Below are 19,679 nucleotides of genomic sequence, written 5' to 3' on the forward strand. Positions count from 1 at the left end.
GCAGTAACCAAAGGGAACATGTCAAAAAATGATGAATGGTCTCAAAAAGTAAAGCGCGAATAGGTGTCTGACACACCCCTTTAATCACTGGCTATGTCCAGGTATGCTAATCTCAAGATGAAATGTCCATTTAAATATAAATACAACGTTTTCCATTCCAAATAACCTAAAAATAAGAGTTGCAAAAATCTGTTTCTTGTTCAGGATTAACTTTCAAGTTGTGCTCATTTTAAAACAAGTTTACAAATAATGTTACCATCAAAATAAAACATTTGGCACAAAAAGACCTAAATTTATTCTAATCAAATGACTACCGTGGTTGGTTTTGGGGGAAAAAAGGTAACTATGCGCCAGCAAATCATAGAGAGCATACATATAAAAGAGACAAACATTCAAACGTAAGTATTGTAATTAAACATGCACTGCCTGCACACCAATTATGAAGGTGAACCACTAAACCACCAGTTCACAATAATGATGTCGTTCATAATTATCTTTAACAGGTCTTTACCATGCAACCAGACATTGCCCTATTGCATTTTGTCTTCTATTGTAATTTATCATCACAATATTCCCCTTTGTAGTCACTGTTACTCCCAATACAGCGTGACTTCTGAGATGTTTAAGAGTCAGTGGAATGCAAAAGTGTGGTGTAACAAAACGGGAGCAAGGCAGTTATGCATGAATCCACCACTGACAGTGACAAATGGGATTCTTTGTATTGGGGAAGAATATAGAACACATGGATAATAACATTTTCAGTGTTTTTGGGGGGGGCAACCTAACTCAATACTGGGATGATAAATATTATATGGGCTATCGAAAGGTGGCCAAGAGCATGTGTGACAAAATATACATGTCAGCAATGTATAATCGGAAGTTTGAGAATGATATGGAAATTGTTCCTGTTTGATGGCAGGTTTCTCAAACTTGTAGGTGAGTAACCATGTCATGCTGCTAATAGTGAGAAAGTATGTGTAGATCTAATTGGCTACTGCAAACTTGAATTATGACATTCGGTGGTTGTCAACTGCTTTTGTAATATGCTACCTACTGCTGTTTTTGTTTTGAAACTGATGCAACTTGTTTTTCAAAGGCTCGAGATTATTAAATGGCTTTCTTTAAACAGAACACAGATGAGTCACATTGCAAAAATTTCAAACAAATATAATTGAGATGACACAGACAGAGATATGCATACAAACCTGCAATTATGATCAAATTGATCATTTTCCAACCTTGCTCTCAAATTATGTTGATTCCACCATAAATTGTTCAGAAAATAGTTGGTGCCAACTGGGACTTGAGCAATAAGTCTATCCAATTGATGGGAATGCAAAACATCAATCTACGGGGCATATTTTAAATATGCTTTGTTCTAAAAGAATGGTTTTCTGAAATGTTTCATCAAAGACATTGATGAACACATCACATTGCTTTTCCTGTTTATTTGCTTTAGGTAAAATGCAACTGATTGTGTTAAATGCAACCATATTGTTTAAATTGGTTGATTTTGAATTGAATTGTGAAAGACTTTTTAGAATTGTAATACCTAATGTAAACATAGTCAGACCATTCTTTCTTTCCTCAGCACGTCTTACGCTTCAACCATGTTAAAATGTAAAAAAAAGTATTTGCAAGCATGTAACCAATTCAAGTGAATTTTCTTAGACTTTCTGCATCGCTTGTCTTCCATAGGCTCAATAGTACGATGAAGTTAATCTAAATTAAAAGGATGCCAGGCAACCACAAGTAACAGTAAGTGCACTCAAACAACCATTAACATTCACATAAAAAATCACAGAGCTAAACAGAGACAATGAAATCAACATGCAATTTTGAAGAATTTAACCCACATGCACTTATCAATATTTCATAATGCCTTCATTCACAGAAGGCCAGGGAGCATATCGTCCATTGGTCGGACCATAATTTGTGGTTAATTCTTTAGATCTTACTTCAAAGGTTTTACTACAGTAGTTCTGGTGTGCAATGACGCATCTAGTCAGCCTTTCACCCAATTTTGCTGTGCATTAATGGGCATGTTTTTTAAAGCAATATTCACTAAAGGTTTATGCAAATGTTAGGATGACACAGTGTTAATGGATGTGCCAAGAGCTTTTGAAGGGAAACCTGCACCGTGTGTTAGCTCTTTGTGATGTAGAAGCCTTTTAAAAAGAAACACCGCAAAAAGTATGCTTCAAAACCGCCACTGTATGCGACTTAGCTATGCTAAGCATCTCTAGATTCTGCTTTTTATGGCTTTTTTCCAGGTAATAAGCACAGATGGAACTTATTGGAACTTAGGAGAGGTTCTTCCTTTTAAAATTGAAATATACTATGTCTGTAACATTTTTAAAAATCTTTTTTAATCCTTTAAAAATATATATGTATCATACTTATACTATGATGGTGAGAACATTTTATTTTATGATAGAAAATTCCATTTGAAAGTAAAGGGAAACAAGGTTTAATGTCAGTGTGTGCATGGCCAATAAACATCTTTCCTTTATTCTTAGTACTGATTAAATTACAAAAGGTTATAAAGAGAAATCTGTAGGGTCCACTTCAGGGGTGATTTAATAGAGTTGAAATCAAGCTAATTAAAAAAGAAAAGAAAAAAAAAAAAACAGGGGATGAATGTGTCCAGATGTAATCACTACATATATCTTTAGCCCAAAGCCTTGGTGCTTTAAACAGCTCCCTGCTTTTTACAACCGAAAAAGACCCTTATCCGTGTAGTAAAAAGAGACTAAGCACACGTTTTAGCTTGTGTTCTAAGCAAATCACTCGAATATACCTCCTGGTTAAAACCTGTGCATTTGCGTTTGACTATAAACGAGAGTAAGTGTATCCTACCTCCTGCAGGGTGCGCCTCAATCTCAAAAGCAGGGTTTTAACAGCGGTGCAGTCCTGCTGCATCAGTCTCCAGGGGAGGGTCTCCACTCCAGGGGGCAAGGGATCGTCATCCCTCCCCAAAAGCAGAGCCGAGCTGCAATCGGCAGGAAGCAAGCTGGTTGGACGACGCGGCTCCCTGGAAAGACAAGAACACAGCAGAAAAGTTCATGAGGCCACTATGTTTGTTTTCATATCAGACAGGATGGATTGTCACTTGGCTCATTCACACAGTCTTTGAAATCCAGCATATAAAAACCTAAAAAAAAATGGACTGCTGTTTTTAAACCTGCAAACCTTGTCAGCATAAGTAGTACAGAAAATGAATGTTTGCTGTTTTTAAACGTGACCTGACATATCAAATGAGCCCAGCCTTCCACAAAGAGATTTCAAGATGAAAGGCAAAAATGTTTTGCTTTGTGAAAATGTTGGGATTGTCCTTTCTTCATCACACGTTTCATAAGCCCTTTTAGCGAGCCAAAGTTCCCTCATCATAAAAAAACATTACATTTTGTAAACAGTAAGGCGTCAAATATGATATCGAATTATAGTGTCACAATCTTTTTACAACTTCGTTCAGATTTTTCAATATCTAATTTTTCCCTAATATCAAGCGGATAACATGCAACATTTTCCACTGAGACTGCTATGTTTATGAAATATTTGGTTTTATAAACATGCATGCTGTACAATAAATCCACATATAGAGTAATGATGCAGCAATAACTTTGTGAAAAGAGCAAGGTGAGGGTGCAAATTGCCTACAGCTAGTGGGTATATGCTTTCTATGTAGTATTTTGTTGTAGAAACTGGGAATACACAAAGTAGATGGGTGATAAAAATTGAGAAATATTCTAATGCGCAAAAATGACCCTTCCCGGTCATGCCTCTCTATCGAAAAACAAAACATTCTTTTAAAGAATTACTTGAATCATAATGTCAATTATCTTGTTTATAGTTGACTTGGTACATATTTAGGGATCCTTTTAGATGCTATCCACATTGACACAGGTGTCTTCTGAGTATAATGTATGTTACTTAAATGAAAACTTAATGGAAAGTGATGTCAGTAATGTAAGATATGCACAAAGCTCCGAGTGAGACTGAGAATGGAAAAAGGATGACAAAAAATACCGAACCAAGTCAATATTGAGCTCTATAACTGCCAAACAAATGACACTTTCAATGTTATTTTTGTTTCAAGGACAAACAGTGTAGAAGATGGTGCTAAGGAAATGTTTCAAATGTTTGGCCGACATAAAGGCCTGATGATTTCACAAGCTCAAGGTCTGTGGGCTGCAATGCGCACAATGAGAATGTTTTCAAATGTGACAGTATTTTCCTTTCTTGATTTTGCCATTTAATTCTAACCCAGATTCCCCTCACTGTATAGTTTGAGGGTGAGAAAATTCAATGCTTAATTTCTCTGTGATTAGAATCAAGTTGGCAGTACACTGCTGCTGCTTTTTTTGAGCGTACAAGAGAGCACCAGTGCTCCTGTTGTCACTGTCCAAACCTTTTTGCACTCTCTCGCTCACATGTGCTCCTCCTAACCGCTTTTTCACACCCGTGTCGTGTTCTGCTTTGGTCCCCATGTCTCGTCAGTGGTTCTGCTACGCCACTCTGGCAGTGACGACACAACAGAGGCATTATCAGAGCATAATGTGTCCAACTGGGTGGTAGGGTGCACACCTGAGGCGCCTCCCATCTCCTGATGACAGGTGACACTGCGTCCCACTTTTCATTTCCTTCTAATCCTTGTTGAAACACATAAGAGTGAGCTTCCTCCATTTCATGTCCTGCTGCTCCATTCTAATACATGGGTTTGTAGAAGTGTGAAATATCATCAATCAAGTCAAGTCCCATTTATTTATATAGCCCTTAATAACAGCAATGTCTCAAAGGGCTTCACAGGCCCTCAACTGGAAAAAAATGATGACATTCCCTGATTTAAACACAATGACTCCACTTCTCGTGTTAAGTAGAGCATTTGTGCTCAATGGAAACAGAGGCTGTTGATTATAGTCCAATGGTTTGCTGTGACACAGTCCATCTTGTCAGTGTTTTTAGCTGTGTATGTGTTTTTTGTTTGTCTTAATCTTGTTGCCCGTGATCGGTAGCTGAGACAAAGCTTTGAGACACAGGTTAACAACATTTTCAGAATACCACAGCAGAGTTAATGTTTCATTGTTCGATTCAGGGCACCCAAGTGCTAGATAAAGCAAAGTGGCCTCGAAAAACAAACAATCTTTGACAATGGACAGCGAATTCCCTTCCAGAACACCTTGAAAAGCTGATAAATTCACAGTGTCCTGCATTATTTTAAGACAACTATTTGCCACATGCAGCTTGCAACAAAAAACTGTCACAGCACATCATTTTGGTTGCTAAAGTGAACAGACTATTTTCTGGTTCAGGAAGGAATTTTAACAGAGGGACGGTGCAATATGATTCTGGGAGTGTGGACAGTACGAGAGAACGCAATAATAAAATTGTGAAAATATACTGCATTTGCACATTTATCCCAATCCGACTTCTATCTATATCAATATACTGAAATATGTAGGCATGGGCCACTATCTGCGTCTGACTAATCATGAGGAAAATATTGCAGGATAACTGTATTTCACTTGCTGCTTTGTATCATTTTAAAATATCTGGGTAAATAGCCGATGTGAGTGTGCAAAACTGCTTAGCAAGATCGCCTCACATTCGAATTTCTGGGCTTACTTGTGTTCTAGCTCGGTTTTTATTTTCATTCATATATTTCTGGTTTGGATGTTCTCCCTGTGCTTGTGTAGGTTTTCTCTGTGCGTTCCAAAAATATTCACATTAGTTTATGGAAATATGTATGTATACTGTATAAAGAAAATGCAGGAACTGTGTGGAGTGAGTTGGTGAAACATTGTTTACTTATCAGCAACAAGTTTTAAAGAGTAGGGAAAATACGATGGCAGATGGATGAGATCATGAGAAATGTATATTTACATACACACATGTTGCACCATCAGTTTGATCCTGAAGAAATAATGTAATTGTTACCCCTAAAAACATGTTTGAATTGTAAGTGTAAATGCTAATGGTAATTTATTTTTCTTTAGTCACCGCACTAAATGTTTTCCTTCCTCCGATAATTCCCACCACTCCTCTTCACAGCGGTCACCTTGTTTTTCCGCATTTTGGCCTTGTATTGGGTTTTTTTTCCCTTCTCGCATTTCTCAACAGAAGTGGTCCCTTTCCGGGTGTGAAAAAAAAAGGCAATTATCTGCCTTTTATTACTTTTCATTAGTTTACTGCTGCCGGTGGTTTACTACCGAGTCAGCAGCGGCTCATGTTAACACGCACTGACGCAGGCAATAAACAACTGTGTAAAAAGAGCGCCACTGTATGCAAACTGACAAAATGTTGAGTAAGTGCGTGGCAGGGAGAGAAATGACGGCATGAAACGTCCAATAAATTATACGATACGGCGGTAGTTCATCAGTCGCATTAGTGAATTTGCAATACATAGAGCTTTGTATAAATAATAACAGTAGAGGATTTCACCATTAATGCACGTAAAGTAAATCACGCAACAACATTAAATTTTCATGGACAACAATTGAAAACAATTATCAACTTGTGTGCGGTGTTGATCATACACTTCCTTAAACAAGCACCCGAGCCTTGATCGTGCTCGTTTATCACCGCTTGCTTGTACATGTCAAAATGAAGTCTGTTCATCTGCGTGTGGCACCTGAGGCAACAGGCATTTTAACGCCGCCATTAAAATTATTAGGAGCATCTGTGACAATGACTGAGCGCCAGCCAAAGCTCTAGGCAGCAAGTCTAATCGAAAATTCTTGACTTCAAGAGACAAAAAAAAGCAGAGTATAAAAGAATTGTCATATAGTATTACTCACTTCCTTAATTAACTTTGCTGTTTCATCTGCGTAGTTTCAAAAACTGTTTTTTTATTGGCCAAAACCCGTCAGTGTTAAATTTGGCTTTTCTACCTATCTAGGTTTAATAGGGGTCTTGGGATAAAAATGTGAAAAACAAATTGTGTGAAATGCGCAATCTGATAGGGTTGTCTCTGTGTGAACACAGAAATCGCATGCCTTTCAGGTGATTGCTGTCAGATAAAATAAAATAAACAGAATTTTTGCATTACTCTCTAAACCCTATAATGGAATTGAATGACGTTTTTTACGCAATTTCAAAATAATATATCTTGAGGTTTGAGATTAGGGGTGCACCTATCCCAGCTGGTTTTGAGTAGAAGGCAGACTGCACCCTAGACTGGTCGCCAGTCAGCCGTAGGGCACACAGAGACAACCAGCCGCACTCATAATCATACCGCCACCGGGCAAGAATCAATCCCACGCTTCCACCAAAGTCAAGTAAGTGAACTACTACAGTCCAGGGTTATGCAAACCGGCCCTCGAGGGCCGCTGTGGGTGCAGGTTTTTGTTCCAACCGACCCAACACAAACAGTTTAACCATTGAGATTTCTGCTGAAACAAGAAGCACTTGACTTTAATCCAAAAATTGGACTTCTAAGATATCAGATTGGTGGAAAGGTTTCCTCTTATAGGTTGGAACCAAGACCCGCACCAATCAGGTGGCCGTAAAGTTTTTCCATCCGCTGCATTTTTATTACAAATATGTCGCTAATGAACAGTTCAAAATTTAGATGTATTTATTAGATTTGATGAATTTAACAAATTAGCCTTTAGACTGAAAATGTGAGATAATTTTTCTAAATACATGCCAACCGTTTAAAAATTCAGAACCCATCTTAAACTGTTACATTTGACATCTCTTCAAGCTTCTTACATATACATTCTGTCTTGTTATTTTATTCATCAGGACACTAACATTGTGGAGGTTCCACTTCTTTGAGGTAATTCTCAGTTACAATTACATTGCGACTGAATGCTTAGCTATCCAGGGTGTATTGGGTTTGTCAGCACGCTATGGAAGTTGCAATGCCAGGTCAACTGAGGTGAAGAAGAGAGGCAAGGCGCCATTGAGGGGCACTCTCAATTTAGCACTTCATTTATGTCTTAGCCTTCACGTGCGGTCATGGGCTTTGAGTAGCGCCCAGACCAATAAGATCATCGCCATAAATGGTGGGTGAACTTAGCCTCAAGAGCACAAAAATCGCACTAGAACTCGGAGAAAAATAGAAAGCCTTTCACCTCTTGATCTTCAAGACAGTAAACCAAGAATAGGGATATCTTTTTACGCTTGAAATACTTTTTAGAACCAGTTTCAACATTAATAAAATAATATACATTTTAGAAATTCAAAATTGTTTTTTATAGGGACAACATAATCCTTTCAAATATTTGAGGACAATTTCCTAATGTCACAAATGTATCTCACCATTCACTTAAAACTCTTACTTTTTAGTGAGTTATAGACTAGATGGCTGTAGCCTAACCGGCAAACCCTTCTTCGAGAGAAGCTGTAACTGTTCACCACACTTGATATCAAACGGCGTACTACAGGCAGAATTTCACTGTAATTATTTGGAAAATGGATTTTCACTGTGCCAGTCGGCAGTGTCAAGTTAATCTTTATCTTGTTCCATCTACACATCCTCTACTTTTCTTCGTCAGACAAGAAAAGTGCAAAAATTACAACCTACGCGAGATGAAAATATGTCAAAATGTTGTCTCGTTTAGTAAGGAGAAGAGCCATTGTCTGCACAAACTTCAGTTTCCAAGTTTGTTCTGTCTTCATAAAGGTTGCCCTTCTAACTAATTCATCATGACTGAGCCCTGAGCTGGCAAAGGAAGTGTGTTCTTTTTATAAAAGAATGAAAGCAGTTGAAGTAAGTTCAGTTAAAACTTAGCAACAACTTTTTGAGCACAGTTCATGCTACAACAATGTATAAACCTCCCAAGTGGGGTAATAAGAAAATCAATAGTTAGTGATAGCTTGGGATCTATAGAAAGATGTGTTGTGCAAAGGGGGAAATAGTGGCACACGGGTTATTGGGAAAATCATAGAAATTGGTCAAGCAACCAATATTATTGCAGTTCACACATTCAGCAGATGGTTTGAAAGTTACTACACATGTTCAATTTCCAAAATGTGTTTTTTACAAAATTGTATGTTTGAGGTTTTTGGACTGCTGTGTTTGAACAATTAATGAAGAGTTATAGAACGGTACACGTCTGTACAGATAAAAAGATACTAGCTCAAAACTGCACGGTAACATTTTCATGTTTGTCTGTTTCTGTCAAAATTGTTGGCATGGGGTAATTTGTGGCTCAGGGCCTGGGGTGAGTTGTGCCCTTGGAGAGCCACTTACAACTCCTCCGGGATCAAATTTTGTGTACTCATCACCTGACAAAACTGGTTCTTCTGCTTGTTTGGGTTAAGTGTGTCCAAAAATCATACATCCTTTACCAAAAGCAAAAGCAAGAAAGCCAAGAATTACAATGACGTAAAAACAGGGATTGTGACAGACACAAGTAAGAAAAGGCAACTAAAGAGGGCTTCAACAAAGAAATGAAAAAAAGATGAATAGGCTGTCATTGAAAATAAAAACAATGAAAATCTGGGGAAAATCTCTGAAAGCCTTGAATTAAATCAAAAACAAGAAAAAAGCAGTAGCTCAGAAGAGAGTAATGTTCCCATTCCATTTGATGATACGCGAGTTCTGATGTGACAGGGAGTCGTCTCCATTATGAACCTTGGAGAAACGCAAGTAAAGAACCATCCCAGAACTAAATATAATGTTGGAATGTGGGCGAAAGTTGAAGGTGATTATTTCTGTGCACATTTCGTAAAGAAAAGTCTTAAGCAGTCTGTGGAGGGAAAGCCCATCTTCACATATAAGACAAGGTTTTATCACGAGCATCCCAGTGGAAAAAAATCTTGGAAAAAAAAAAAAGAATGTTACTTTTCCCACAGCTCATGACCATTGGTGAAGGTAGGTATATTGATCGACCAGAAAATACAGAGCTTTGCAATTCCACTCATCTCCTTTTCAACAACAGACCGTTGCTGAGTCCACATCAATGAAGATCTTGCACCGATTCGCCTGTCGATCTCCCACTTCATCCTTCCCTTACTTGAGAACAAGACTCCAAGATACTTAAACTCCTTCACCTCATCCCTAACCTGGAGAGGGCACTCCAATTTTTCTAAGGGAGGACCGTTGTCTCAGATTAGGAGATGCTGACTCCCATTCTAACCACTTCACACTTGGCTGTGAACCACTATAGCAAGAGTTAAAAAATCATAGCCTGATGAAGCCAACAGTACAGTATACTCAACACAATGCAATACTGAGGGAATCAAACAAGATCTCTTCGACACTTTGGCTGCACCAAGTTATGCTGTCAGAATATGAACAGAATAGATGACAAGGGGCAACATTGGGCAAGTCCAACACTCATTTACTGCCAAGTTGAGCCCAAATTTATCTTGGCGTCGTCTTTTAGATGGGAAAAAACGTGAGTGAGTCTCGTTTTTGTCTTCCGCTGTAGAACTCAGAAAATTGGGGCCCAACTAATTAGTTTCCTCGTACTGAGCATTTATATGAAATTGGCATATAAATTAGAACCTCTTCAAAAGTAAAAGGACCTTTTTAAATGCCACTAGGCAGACCTTAGTTTGTAAAACTCCACATTTAGAAATAGATTTTCCACAGAAGCTTTTCTAGCTTTGCTCGCTGATACATGAAAGTATTGAAATTGCCCCTTAAAGAATGTGCACCAATTTAGCAGACGTGATCCATTTAAACAGATGACAGGTTTACACTTGTCATTAAGACACATGCCGCTCAATGTTTACAATTATTAGCTTGTAGTTTGTCTTCCATGTAGTTCGTGATTTGATTTCAATCGCTTTTGAGTCATAGTGCTCTGCAAAGGAGATTTGAACGACATTATACTATTCCCTATTATGCGAGTACCCACTTTGTACTTTCTCCATGCCCACTCATCCTGGTTCTGACAGAGAGAGACATAAAGGCATACAATCAAATGCATTTGTTGTGATTCACAACAACCCTTCTGCTGTAAGACACATTCCTGTCATCAGCTGTCACTTGATTTTGTCGCTAACCTCAACCTCCTTCCGCCAGTCACTGTGCCCACAATATAAAGACAGTCTCCCAGATGGCTCAAGCAAGCGGTCGGGGTCCTTGGGATCCACTTGGTCATTTTATATTCTCTCCCTTGTCCCTCGCCGCAGGAGGCAAGCCTCCCAAGCTTCCTATAATCGTGGATGGCTCTTTAAGTCTGCCTCACGGACGTGAAATGCCAAACCTCTCGTATCCTTCACGAAGGAGCCTTTTTTTTAATCCGTCTATATTCCACCCCATCGCTGTGGCTGCCTCATATGCACGAGTTTGCAGGAGAGGAGTAGCTCGATGCACCAGCGTAAAGTGCCGAGTGATTGAATGTTTGATCTTTCGAGGAATCCCTAAGCATTACAGAACCATAATTTTACCATATATCAGGTCCAATTCGAGAAGGTTGACCATCACTCTTTCCTGTTCCCATGAAAGTGGGATGTTATTCTCTGTTTATATAAAGTTCTTTACAACAAAAACACCTGCCAACAACAGGCCCACTCATGCAATGGCCTGTTAGAGCAGAGTTTAAATTACAATATTAAATTTTCAAATTCTATCCAGTCACTTTTAATAATGAGAATCACACTGTAAGCAGAGATATGCAAAAATGTAAAACACCTTGAACAAGTACAATGTGGGCATTTTCAATATACTTGCTTGTAAACCTGATTAAACGATATCAGACATGAAAACTAATGAAAACAACTAAAGAGCCAGCATATGAGAACCATAGAATTGATTTTGCTTCTCACATGGTAGCTTCTTGTTAGAAAACAGCAAATTATGTCCCAAAAAACAGAGAAAATGAAAAGCTGGATATGTGATTTTCAAAAGTTCAAATTCGTTTCCCCAGTAATGTTCAGACTGCATGCAAATGTCAATGTATATTATTGACAGAAATCTAAATCATTTGTAGTTGCAAGGATGAAATACTTAAAATATGATTGAATAATGACACAAAGCCTGTTTAACCATGACATGATAAATTAATGATGTGCAGTAGCTTGCACTTTTCCTCTACACAAACCTGCTTCTTTGGCATCAAGAGACAAGGTAAAACTAAAGGCCAAAATTAAACTTAGCCTCCTTACTTATTTGAATCTTAAATTACTTTTGCCCATTGACTCACTGAGTTCAATGTGTTAAACAGTTAAGGCCTTGGGAATTCTCACTGAGTGCTGGTGTTTAATTTCCTATTGTAAGACTGAGATCAGACTGCCTTATTTACAACTTAGCAAAACATTAAAGAGGAAGGGACGCATTGTTAAGAATGAGAAATGCTGACAAGAAACTTCAAAGTTTGTGTGTGTTTGCAGGAGTGTGAGTGTGAAGCAGATGGTCTGTATGGCCTATCAGAGAGCCAGCGGTGTGTTGCAGCTGATACCCTGGACAGTCGAAGTGACTGGCAGGTTCGTGTGTGGCTCTTTTGAGTGTGCTGGCTTTGCCTCCAGTAAATCAATGTCCCGCTCAAGGGAACGTGGAACCTGAGAGATAGCGAAGAAAGATATTGAGGCACACTTAACCCAAGGCAATCAAATTTTGGGCTCACTTTTTGAGGTTTTTTTTTTTTCAATCACCCCCAAAGCCAGCCTCCAAACGCGTGTGCACACCCAGAAGCTAATTCAAACCTGCAGGTGGGTCATGCTGTACGTCGAAGGGGAAAATTAACTCAGACCTCTCTCCATTATGTGCTCTGTCACTGTCAAATGCTTATACTCAAATGGCACTTGTCTGACATTTCTTGCTTTCATATCAAAAAATATTTTATTGCTGTGTTTGACAACTTGCAAAAGTGTTATTATAGCAGTGAGCTAAAATTAGTCCTGACCCTTTTTTACACCATATTAGCAGTTTTTGTGCTGCAGTAAGAAAGCACTTAGTTTGTGAGGAGACAAAGCAGTTACTGGCATAACATTCAACATCAGCACACAAAGCCATAATAAATATCTCTTTTTGGTTAAACACAAAGATCATGAGTATGCTTTCATGGAGGACTGTATAAATCTGATTATTATGACACTGACATTATGAGGATCTAGACAGATTTAGGTTCAACAATGTCTCTAAATAATTCATCAATGATTAAAATAGTTGTTTGTCAATAGATTAGGAGTTTTCAGTTTTGGAAATGTGATTTTATATGACCTGGTTTTCTGGAACTGCATTCTATTTTGTATTGAAGCACATCAAAAGTGAGAGCCTTGGCAAGTCAGTGAAAATACACAATGTCAAAGAGATGTATTTTGCGACGTTACCACTTTGCTATACAAGTTCTTCTTATAAAATGTGCCAACTTTATAAACAGATGACAAATGTGATGCAAATTGATACATTGAGAAAGATTGCATGAATTGAATAAAAACAAGGTGTCGAAGTGGAAAAATCTCAAGTTGGTCAAAAAGGTTCTGTATACACCAAAATATTTCGTGAGTGTTCGAAGCTGCTCCTCAGTAGAAAACACAAAAGGGATCAGCCAAGGATAAGTTACATCTTAATGGTGTCATGGAGATGTGTCAAAAGAGCTATAGACACACGTGTCAGTCAACCAAAATGGGGCTGAGAGGGCTTTTTTTCCCCAAAGGAAAGATCTTTAGGCCTTCGGGTGCAATTCAATAGAGGAGCACTTAAACTCGGCCTTGTCAGACAGAACCAACCACAATAACACAGCTGACAAAACCTTTCATTCGTAATCCAGAAAGCCTTCTGCAGAGCAACGATACAGAGAAATCGGGCAGATGTGTGGTGAGCCTTCTGTTTTAGCTGTCAACCAAGGAAAGATAAGAGGGGAAGAACAGAAATACTGCTTGCATATTTGGTCAAAGAGAATGTATTAATGTTTTTTTTCCTTTAGCACCCAACTGTGCTACTCTTGTCACCGCTATCAGTCTGGGGAGGGGGGCATACAATGAAGCATGCGAGTAAAATTCACAAGGAAGATCAGCCATTTTCTTGAAGAAACGGTAGCCCCTCCAGCAACATGATACGGTCTAGCTTTAGCTAGTCTATTGGGATCCAATGCACGAGCTGAAACAATGTTTCACACAGATAATGCTAAACACTGTCAGCAGGGTATTCTTTAATGGAACTTTTGGTCAGTCCATTAGTTGAGTTAATTCTCAAGTTGCCTTATTTCCCATTTCCATTTGATAGAGCATGAAGCCAGAAGCCAATTGTTTGTGAAAAAAGGTCACTAATAACAAAGATAACAAAAGTATTGTGTACTAACACAATACTTTGTGCCTTAGTAACTGCTTCGGTCTAAAGGAGGGTGGGAAAAAAATTGCTCTAGGCCCAATATCCTAATTTAAGCAAACAGAAGGGACAAGTTGTAAATTAAGCTAAAAAAAAAAGGAAATAATAATAATAAAGGAAATAGACGGCAATAATGAAACAAAACAAAGTTACTAAATGATAAGAAAAGGAAATATGACAAGGCATATGCAGTACTTGGCTTACAGTTTAAATAAGGGGTTATTTATTTTTAATTTCACACGAAATGATGGACTTTAATCTTTCCTGTTACTAATTAACATTGTGTTGATAAAGCAATTCTTTGTTGAACTAGGTTTCCTTTTTTTTCCTTCAACGGTAATAAGGATACAATATGGGGTGTGCAAATGAGAATTTTATAGACCAATCATCCTGTTTATAGTAACGGGGAGGGGCCATGAAATGAATGAAACTGTCAAGAATGGTACACAGGATTAATACCTAAAGATTTTAATCACACCATGGCTTTAGTAATATGTTATATAGTAGCAATAGCTCATTATTCATATATTACATTTATATAAATCCAGTTTCAAGCATGCATGCATTGAGTGTTACCTGTAACAGTTGTCTTTTACTGGGATGCGATCTCCTGATTGATCGATAGGGGAGTGGAGTAAGTTGAGACAGGATGCCAAAGACTGACTGGAGTCTTGCCTAGAAACTGTGAAAAAATAAAAACAGGAGTATAAAATATGTTGTTTCATAATTAACACATTTTTGAACAGATCAGTGCATAGTCTGTAACACGTTGCTATAATATAAAGTATCCTGTTAGAATTATTATGAATATTCTATATGTGTTGTAAGCATTTTTCAATAAGTAATAAGGCTATAAACCAATTCATGGAACCATGGACACTTTTCCTCCACATCGTCTCCTCAAGGCCCCACAGCTCGAGGACACATTGTTTTCACACACGCTTTTCGGCAGAACACAACGGGACTGTTTTGACGGGACTCCAGCAGAAGATGGCGATAATCGCATTATTGTTTGAAAATACGGCTTTGCTTTGTTTACCTTGAAAGCATTCCTCACACTGTTGTTTTTCTAACCAGCGAGGGTGTTATTGTACTGATTACATAACCATGTTTTTCGAGTGTCGCGATTAAATACAATGATTCAGTTACTGCAATTCAGAATGCACTGGGGGCTAAGACGACGCCACATTGCATCTCATTGCAAGTTCGCCGCAGAGTTTGTTGAAAGATGTTTTTCCTTTTTTAATTAAATATTACTAATAATGATTTAAAAGGTTTGAATCATTATTCCAACATTTGGTCCTTCGAGTAGCCGGGGTCAACAAACCGATAGGGAATCCAGACGCTGCGGTTTAATATCTGGAGTGACCGTGCACGGCGAGAATCCCTTTTCCAGGCTGGACTATTTCTCAGCAGCGCCTGTTTTCTAATCGGTTGACGACTATCCTCTTGGTAAGCATCTTTCGACATTTCTGCCGAGTCCGCGTGTGATGGCTGCATATTGTTGACGGGTTCCGAGTGCGTGAAGGGCATCACACGCGAAGGCCTTATTTTGAGAAGTAAGGCTCGCATCCTGGGGATAGCGATTTTAAAAAACCCTGTGGATACTAGTCACTAGCAGGTAGACACGGTGTGGTCTATAAACGTCTGCCGTGTACAAAAAAAAAAAGGTACTACGGGGGCACACAAATCCGCTCCAAAAATGGGTAGTGGAGACAGTAAAGCGGCTATTGACGATCCAAAGATGCGTCTGCCGTGTAAAGATTGGAAATTTGTTGAAAATCAAAGCGCTACAAGGGTTAAACACCTAAACTTATGGATAAATAAATATGGATTTGCTGGCCAGCTTAATATGCATAAGATATTGATACTGCAGGATAAAATACGTGCTAAGCATGGGGGAAACCTTAGCAAAATGGAGCAGGAGGGATATAATGATACCTATTATTGGTTTATGATGGCAAGGGAACGGAGTGATGGATGCGTTAAATCGGTTGATAACGGTGGGACTGGAAACACAGAGGCTGTGTTATTCCACAGAAAAGAGGACATTAGATTTTATCACCTGAATGGGGTGGAAACGCAGCAAATTTGGATGATAGACAGGCCTACGGGCACGCTTGAACAATACGTAAATCAGGCGGTCCAGGCTGAAGAGGTTTTAAAAAAGAAAGGGAAAAGAAAGGGGGGGGCACCCTCTAACGAGGACGGGATTTTTGACCAAAATAAGGGGTGTGAACGTAAACCTTTTAACAGGGATAATGAAAAAAAATACGCAGGGAAGTTCAACAGAAATCGAGGTAACAGAGAGAAAATCTGTTGGATCTGTGGGAAAATAGGTCATATATCCCGCGATTGCCCAAATAACAGGGCCTCTAAAAGTGAAGGCAAATCGGCATGACTAGTCGGGGGGCCTGCTCAAAACGAGAAATGGATTTGAGCAGAGGGAAGTGGAACTAAATTTAGCGGAGATATTGGCACTTGATACAATTAAACCTGAAAGTTGTAAAATGGCAATTAAAATGGTTATTTCAAAGAATGAAATGGCTTATTGTGGCTTATCCTGGTGTCGTCCCCGTCTGCTAGCGGGAATATTTTGGTTAACAGAAATACAAAACAGCAAATTAAATGTTTAGCGGGGTTGCCAAAACTGCGTTTTGGTCAGACTCTAAACTTGCCGAATAAATGCTTTGATTGCGGGGGGAGCGCTCTGTTTTGATGCGGCTGAATATTACAATAATTGGCCTTGGGGGTGCTGAAGCAAACTTGAGGGCAGAAATGGGTTTTGCTATGATATAGTTGTGCTTGCAGCATATTGTGAGTATGGGGCTTGGCAAACTACGATGATATGATGATATAGTTGGATATCGGGAGAGTAATTAATTTAGTTTATTAATTTAGTCTTCTCTAAAAAATAATTGCTCACAGGAGGCACAGGAGGGGAAGCAGTGGACACAAATAAAAAGAGAGCACTTTGGAATTTGTAAACAAAAGATAAGGCTGCTGCTTCTGCAGCGAGCGTGAAGGTCACAGTCAGCGGGTAAGGGCGCGCTTCCGTTTAAACATTTCAGAATAAGAACAAAACATGGTCTGCAAGGGATGCAGTGTTCCGCGATTATCTTCGCATTTATTTTTGGGATTTAATCAGAAATGTCTTTCGAGGTGATAGAAAATCTGTTTGGCAAAGATTGATTTGGGGAAAGCTTTGGAATTGGGAATAATACTATTATTATTATTTTATTTTCTTTTTTGTGAAGTTCAAAGGGCTCTTAATTGAAGAGAGCTAGTTTTGGAGGATAAAACGATATTATTACTGTTTTTGAATGGTTGGCTGGTTAAAGAAAAATGAATGGATTTTTTTACAATATTATGGCATATTGGTTACAATTTGTGGGTCCTTTATTAAGCATTGAAAATTGTAATTAGGAAATGCCTAGTAAAAGGTGGATTTCACTAATTTAATTATTGTAGATTTTTCTTGTGGTAACAGGGAGCTATAAGAAATGGCTCTTATCTTAAGTAAACATAGTATGGGGTGATTTGCAATTTATGTCTTAGGTATTAAGGGTTATTTGGTTGTTAAAGAAATCAGACATGAAATTAACAATGCGGAAATGAGAAATTTCATGGCATTCGTCCAAATTGTTAGGTAAATTGAACCTGGCTGGGGTAGATAAGATAATTGGTTAAGGATAGGCATAGTTTCCCTAGAAGAAACATGGAGCGTCTTTAGGTGCACAAAAGACTTTCCTTGTTTGACCTGAAGGGGGCGTATGCTTTGGTAGGTCATATTGATGACTATTGGGACGTTATTACTGTCTATTGCTTTAGGGGCATACAAATTAAGAATTTAGCCAAAACTTACTGCATTGCAATTATGGGGTTAATACAACTGAATGTTACGGTGATAACGATGGGCAATAACAAGCTTAGATAAAGGGGAATATCTACAAACAAACAAAAAAATCTAAATTCAGGTGGGGCCTTTCATAGTGTGAAACGAGTGATGAAATAATGTCTATGTTTTAAAAATAACATCTCCAAATTATAAAATATCAACCTTGGAGAAATGCTTTGAGTAGATGGGTTGACTAGAATGGGCAAAATTCGATAACATTGAAAGGGGGTGAGATAAAGTTTTTACAAACGGTTAAAATACAAAAAGGGGGTGTGTGTGTGTTTCAATGTGTCACAACTTTTCCGTTATTACATTATTGGCGAATAGATGGTTAATCACAGCCACTCGCAGGGCAGTCCACATGCTAACTGACTGGGATAAGGGGCGGTGGCAATTGAACAAATTTCTATTTTTAGATATGTGGCATGTGAAACTAATACATTAATTATCTAGTTTCTTCAGGCAGCAATCTTGCGGTTCGAGGATCTACTAATGCGGAGTGGATCCAGACCTTCCGGAGTGTGGAGTATTCCTGGTGTCCTCAAGAATTCGTAGGTTTTCTCTGGGTACTCCAGTTTTACTCCAACAAACCAAAATTGTGGATGATTGGGGGAGCACTCAAAGCAAATTCCTTGATTATGAGTGCCAGCGTGGATGAGTGTCTGTCTTTTGTGTTTCAATTGGCTAGCCACCAAGATATATCAATATTCTAATATCAAGGTGGAATATTTCTGAAATCGCTGATAAGCCTTTCAAGGACGGCGGTGGCAGAGTAGGACAGAAACAAAAAAAGAAAAGAATTTCGCCAAATGAAATTTTTAATTTCTGTAATGGGAAATTTTGGGAACCTGGGGGACTAAACAAAAACAAAAGACTTATCTGGGGGGGCTGCCATTTTGAGTCATGGTAAATTTCATGCCTCAAAAAAGGGGGAGGTTATATATATGCAGATATATGGCAAAAACACGGGCGATTCCCCCTTATGTCAAGCTACAAAAGCTACGTATCCATTTCAAAGGATACACATGGAATATGTGTGGTACATAACAGTCCTAAAACAGATTGGGGAAACCTTGTTGCAGAAACTGGTCTAGATTGGCATGCTTGGATGACACACGTGTGCGAAAAACCATCAGGCCTTCGATAAAATTAACCCATACGGTGGGGGCATTACAAATCATAATTCAGACTGACAAATTAACTTGTGGATCTTTGTCTGACGTTTTTCCTAAGTCCATGGGTAAGAAGGTCGTCGGAGATGGAAACACCCGGATCCGCCATAGTAAAATTAAAATCTGAGATGACCAGAGAATTCATTTCTGCAACGGGGAGTTCCCAAACGGGAGGCGGTAAGAAATAATTGGTTATTGTTGATGGAAAATGCAGCTATTATAAATCAAACCTGTATCAAACCTGTATAACATGTATGGGGGGGCCGACCTCTCTTAAGAGTGGTACCCGCGCAAATTACCCCTGATTGTGTAAAGGAGATAATGCAAAATTTTTAGTGTTATATAAAGGTCTCATACTACAAGTTCTGTTTAGAAGTGTTAC

At 38.6% G+C, this 19,679-nt stretch overlaps 1 protein-coding gene across 6 annotated transcripts in view; it reads right to left on the reverse strand.

The window, feature by feature from the left end:
• ccser1 (coiled-coil serine-rich protein 1) overlaps positions 1 to 19,679 on the reverse strand; it is a 92,742-nt gene that overhangs the window by 53,641 nt on the left and 19,422 nt on the right. For all 6 annotated transcript variants that reach the window (XM_077600071.1, XM_077600070.1, XM_077600072.1 and 3 more), the window contains exons 6-7: positions 14,804 to 14,909; positions 2,860 to 3,034 (exon numbers count right to left, since the gene is read on the reverse strand). In XM_077600071.1, the coding sequence (XP_077456197.1) occupies positions 2,860 to 3,034; positions 14,804 to 14,909 (281 nt within the window). The remainder of the gene's footprint in view (positions 1 to 2,859; positions 3,035 to 14,803; positions 14,910 to 19,679) is intronic.

Source organism: Stigmatopora argus, chromosome 5, assembly GCF_051989625.1.
Source record: "Stigmatopora argus isolate UIUO_Sarg chromosome 5, RoL_Sarg_1.0, whole genome shotgun sequence".
NCBI classification, from domain to species: Eukaryota; Metazoa; Chordata; class Actinopteri; order Syngnathiformes; family Syngnathidae; genus Stigmatopora; species Stigmatopora argus.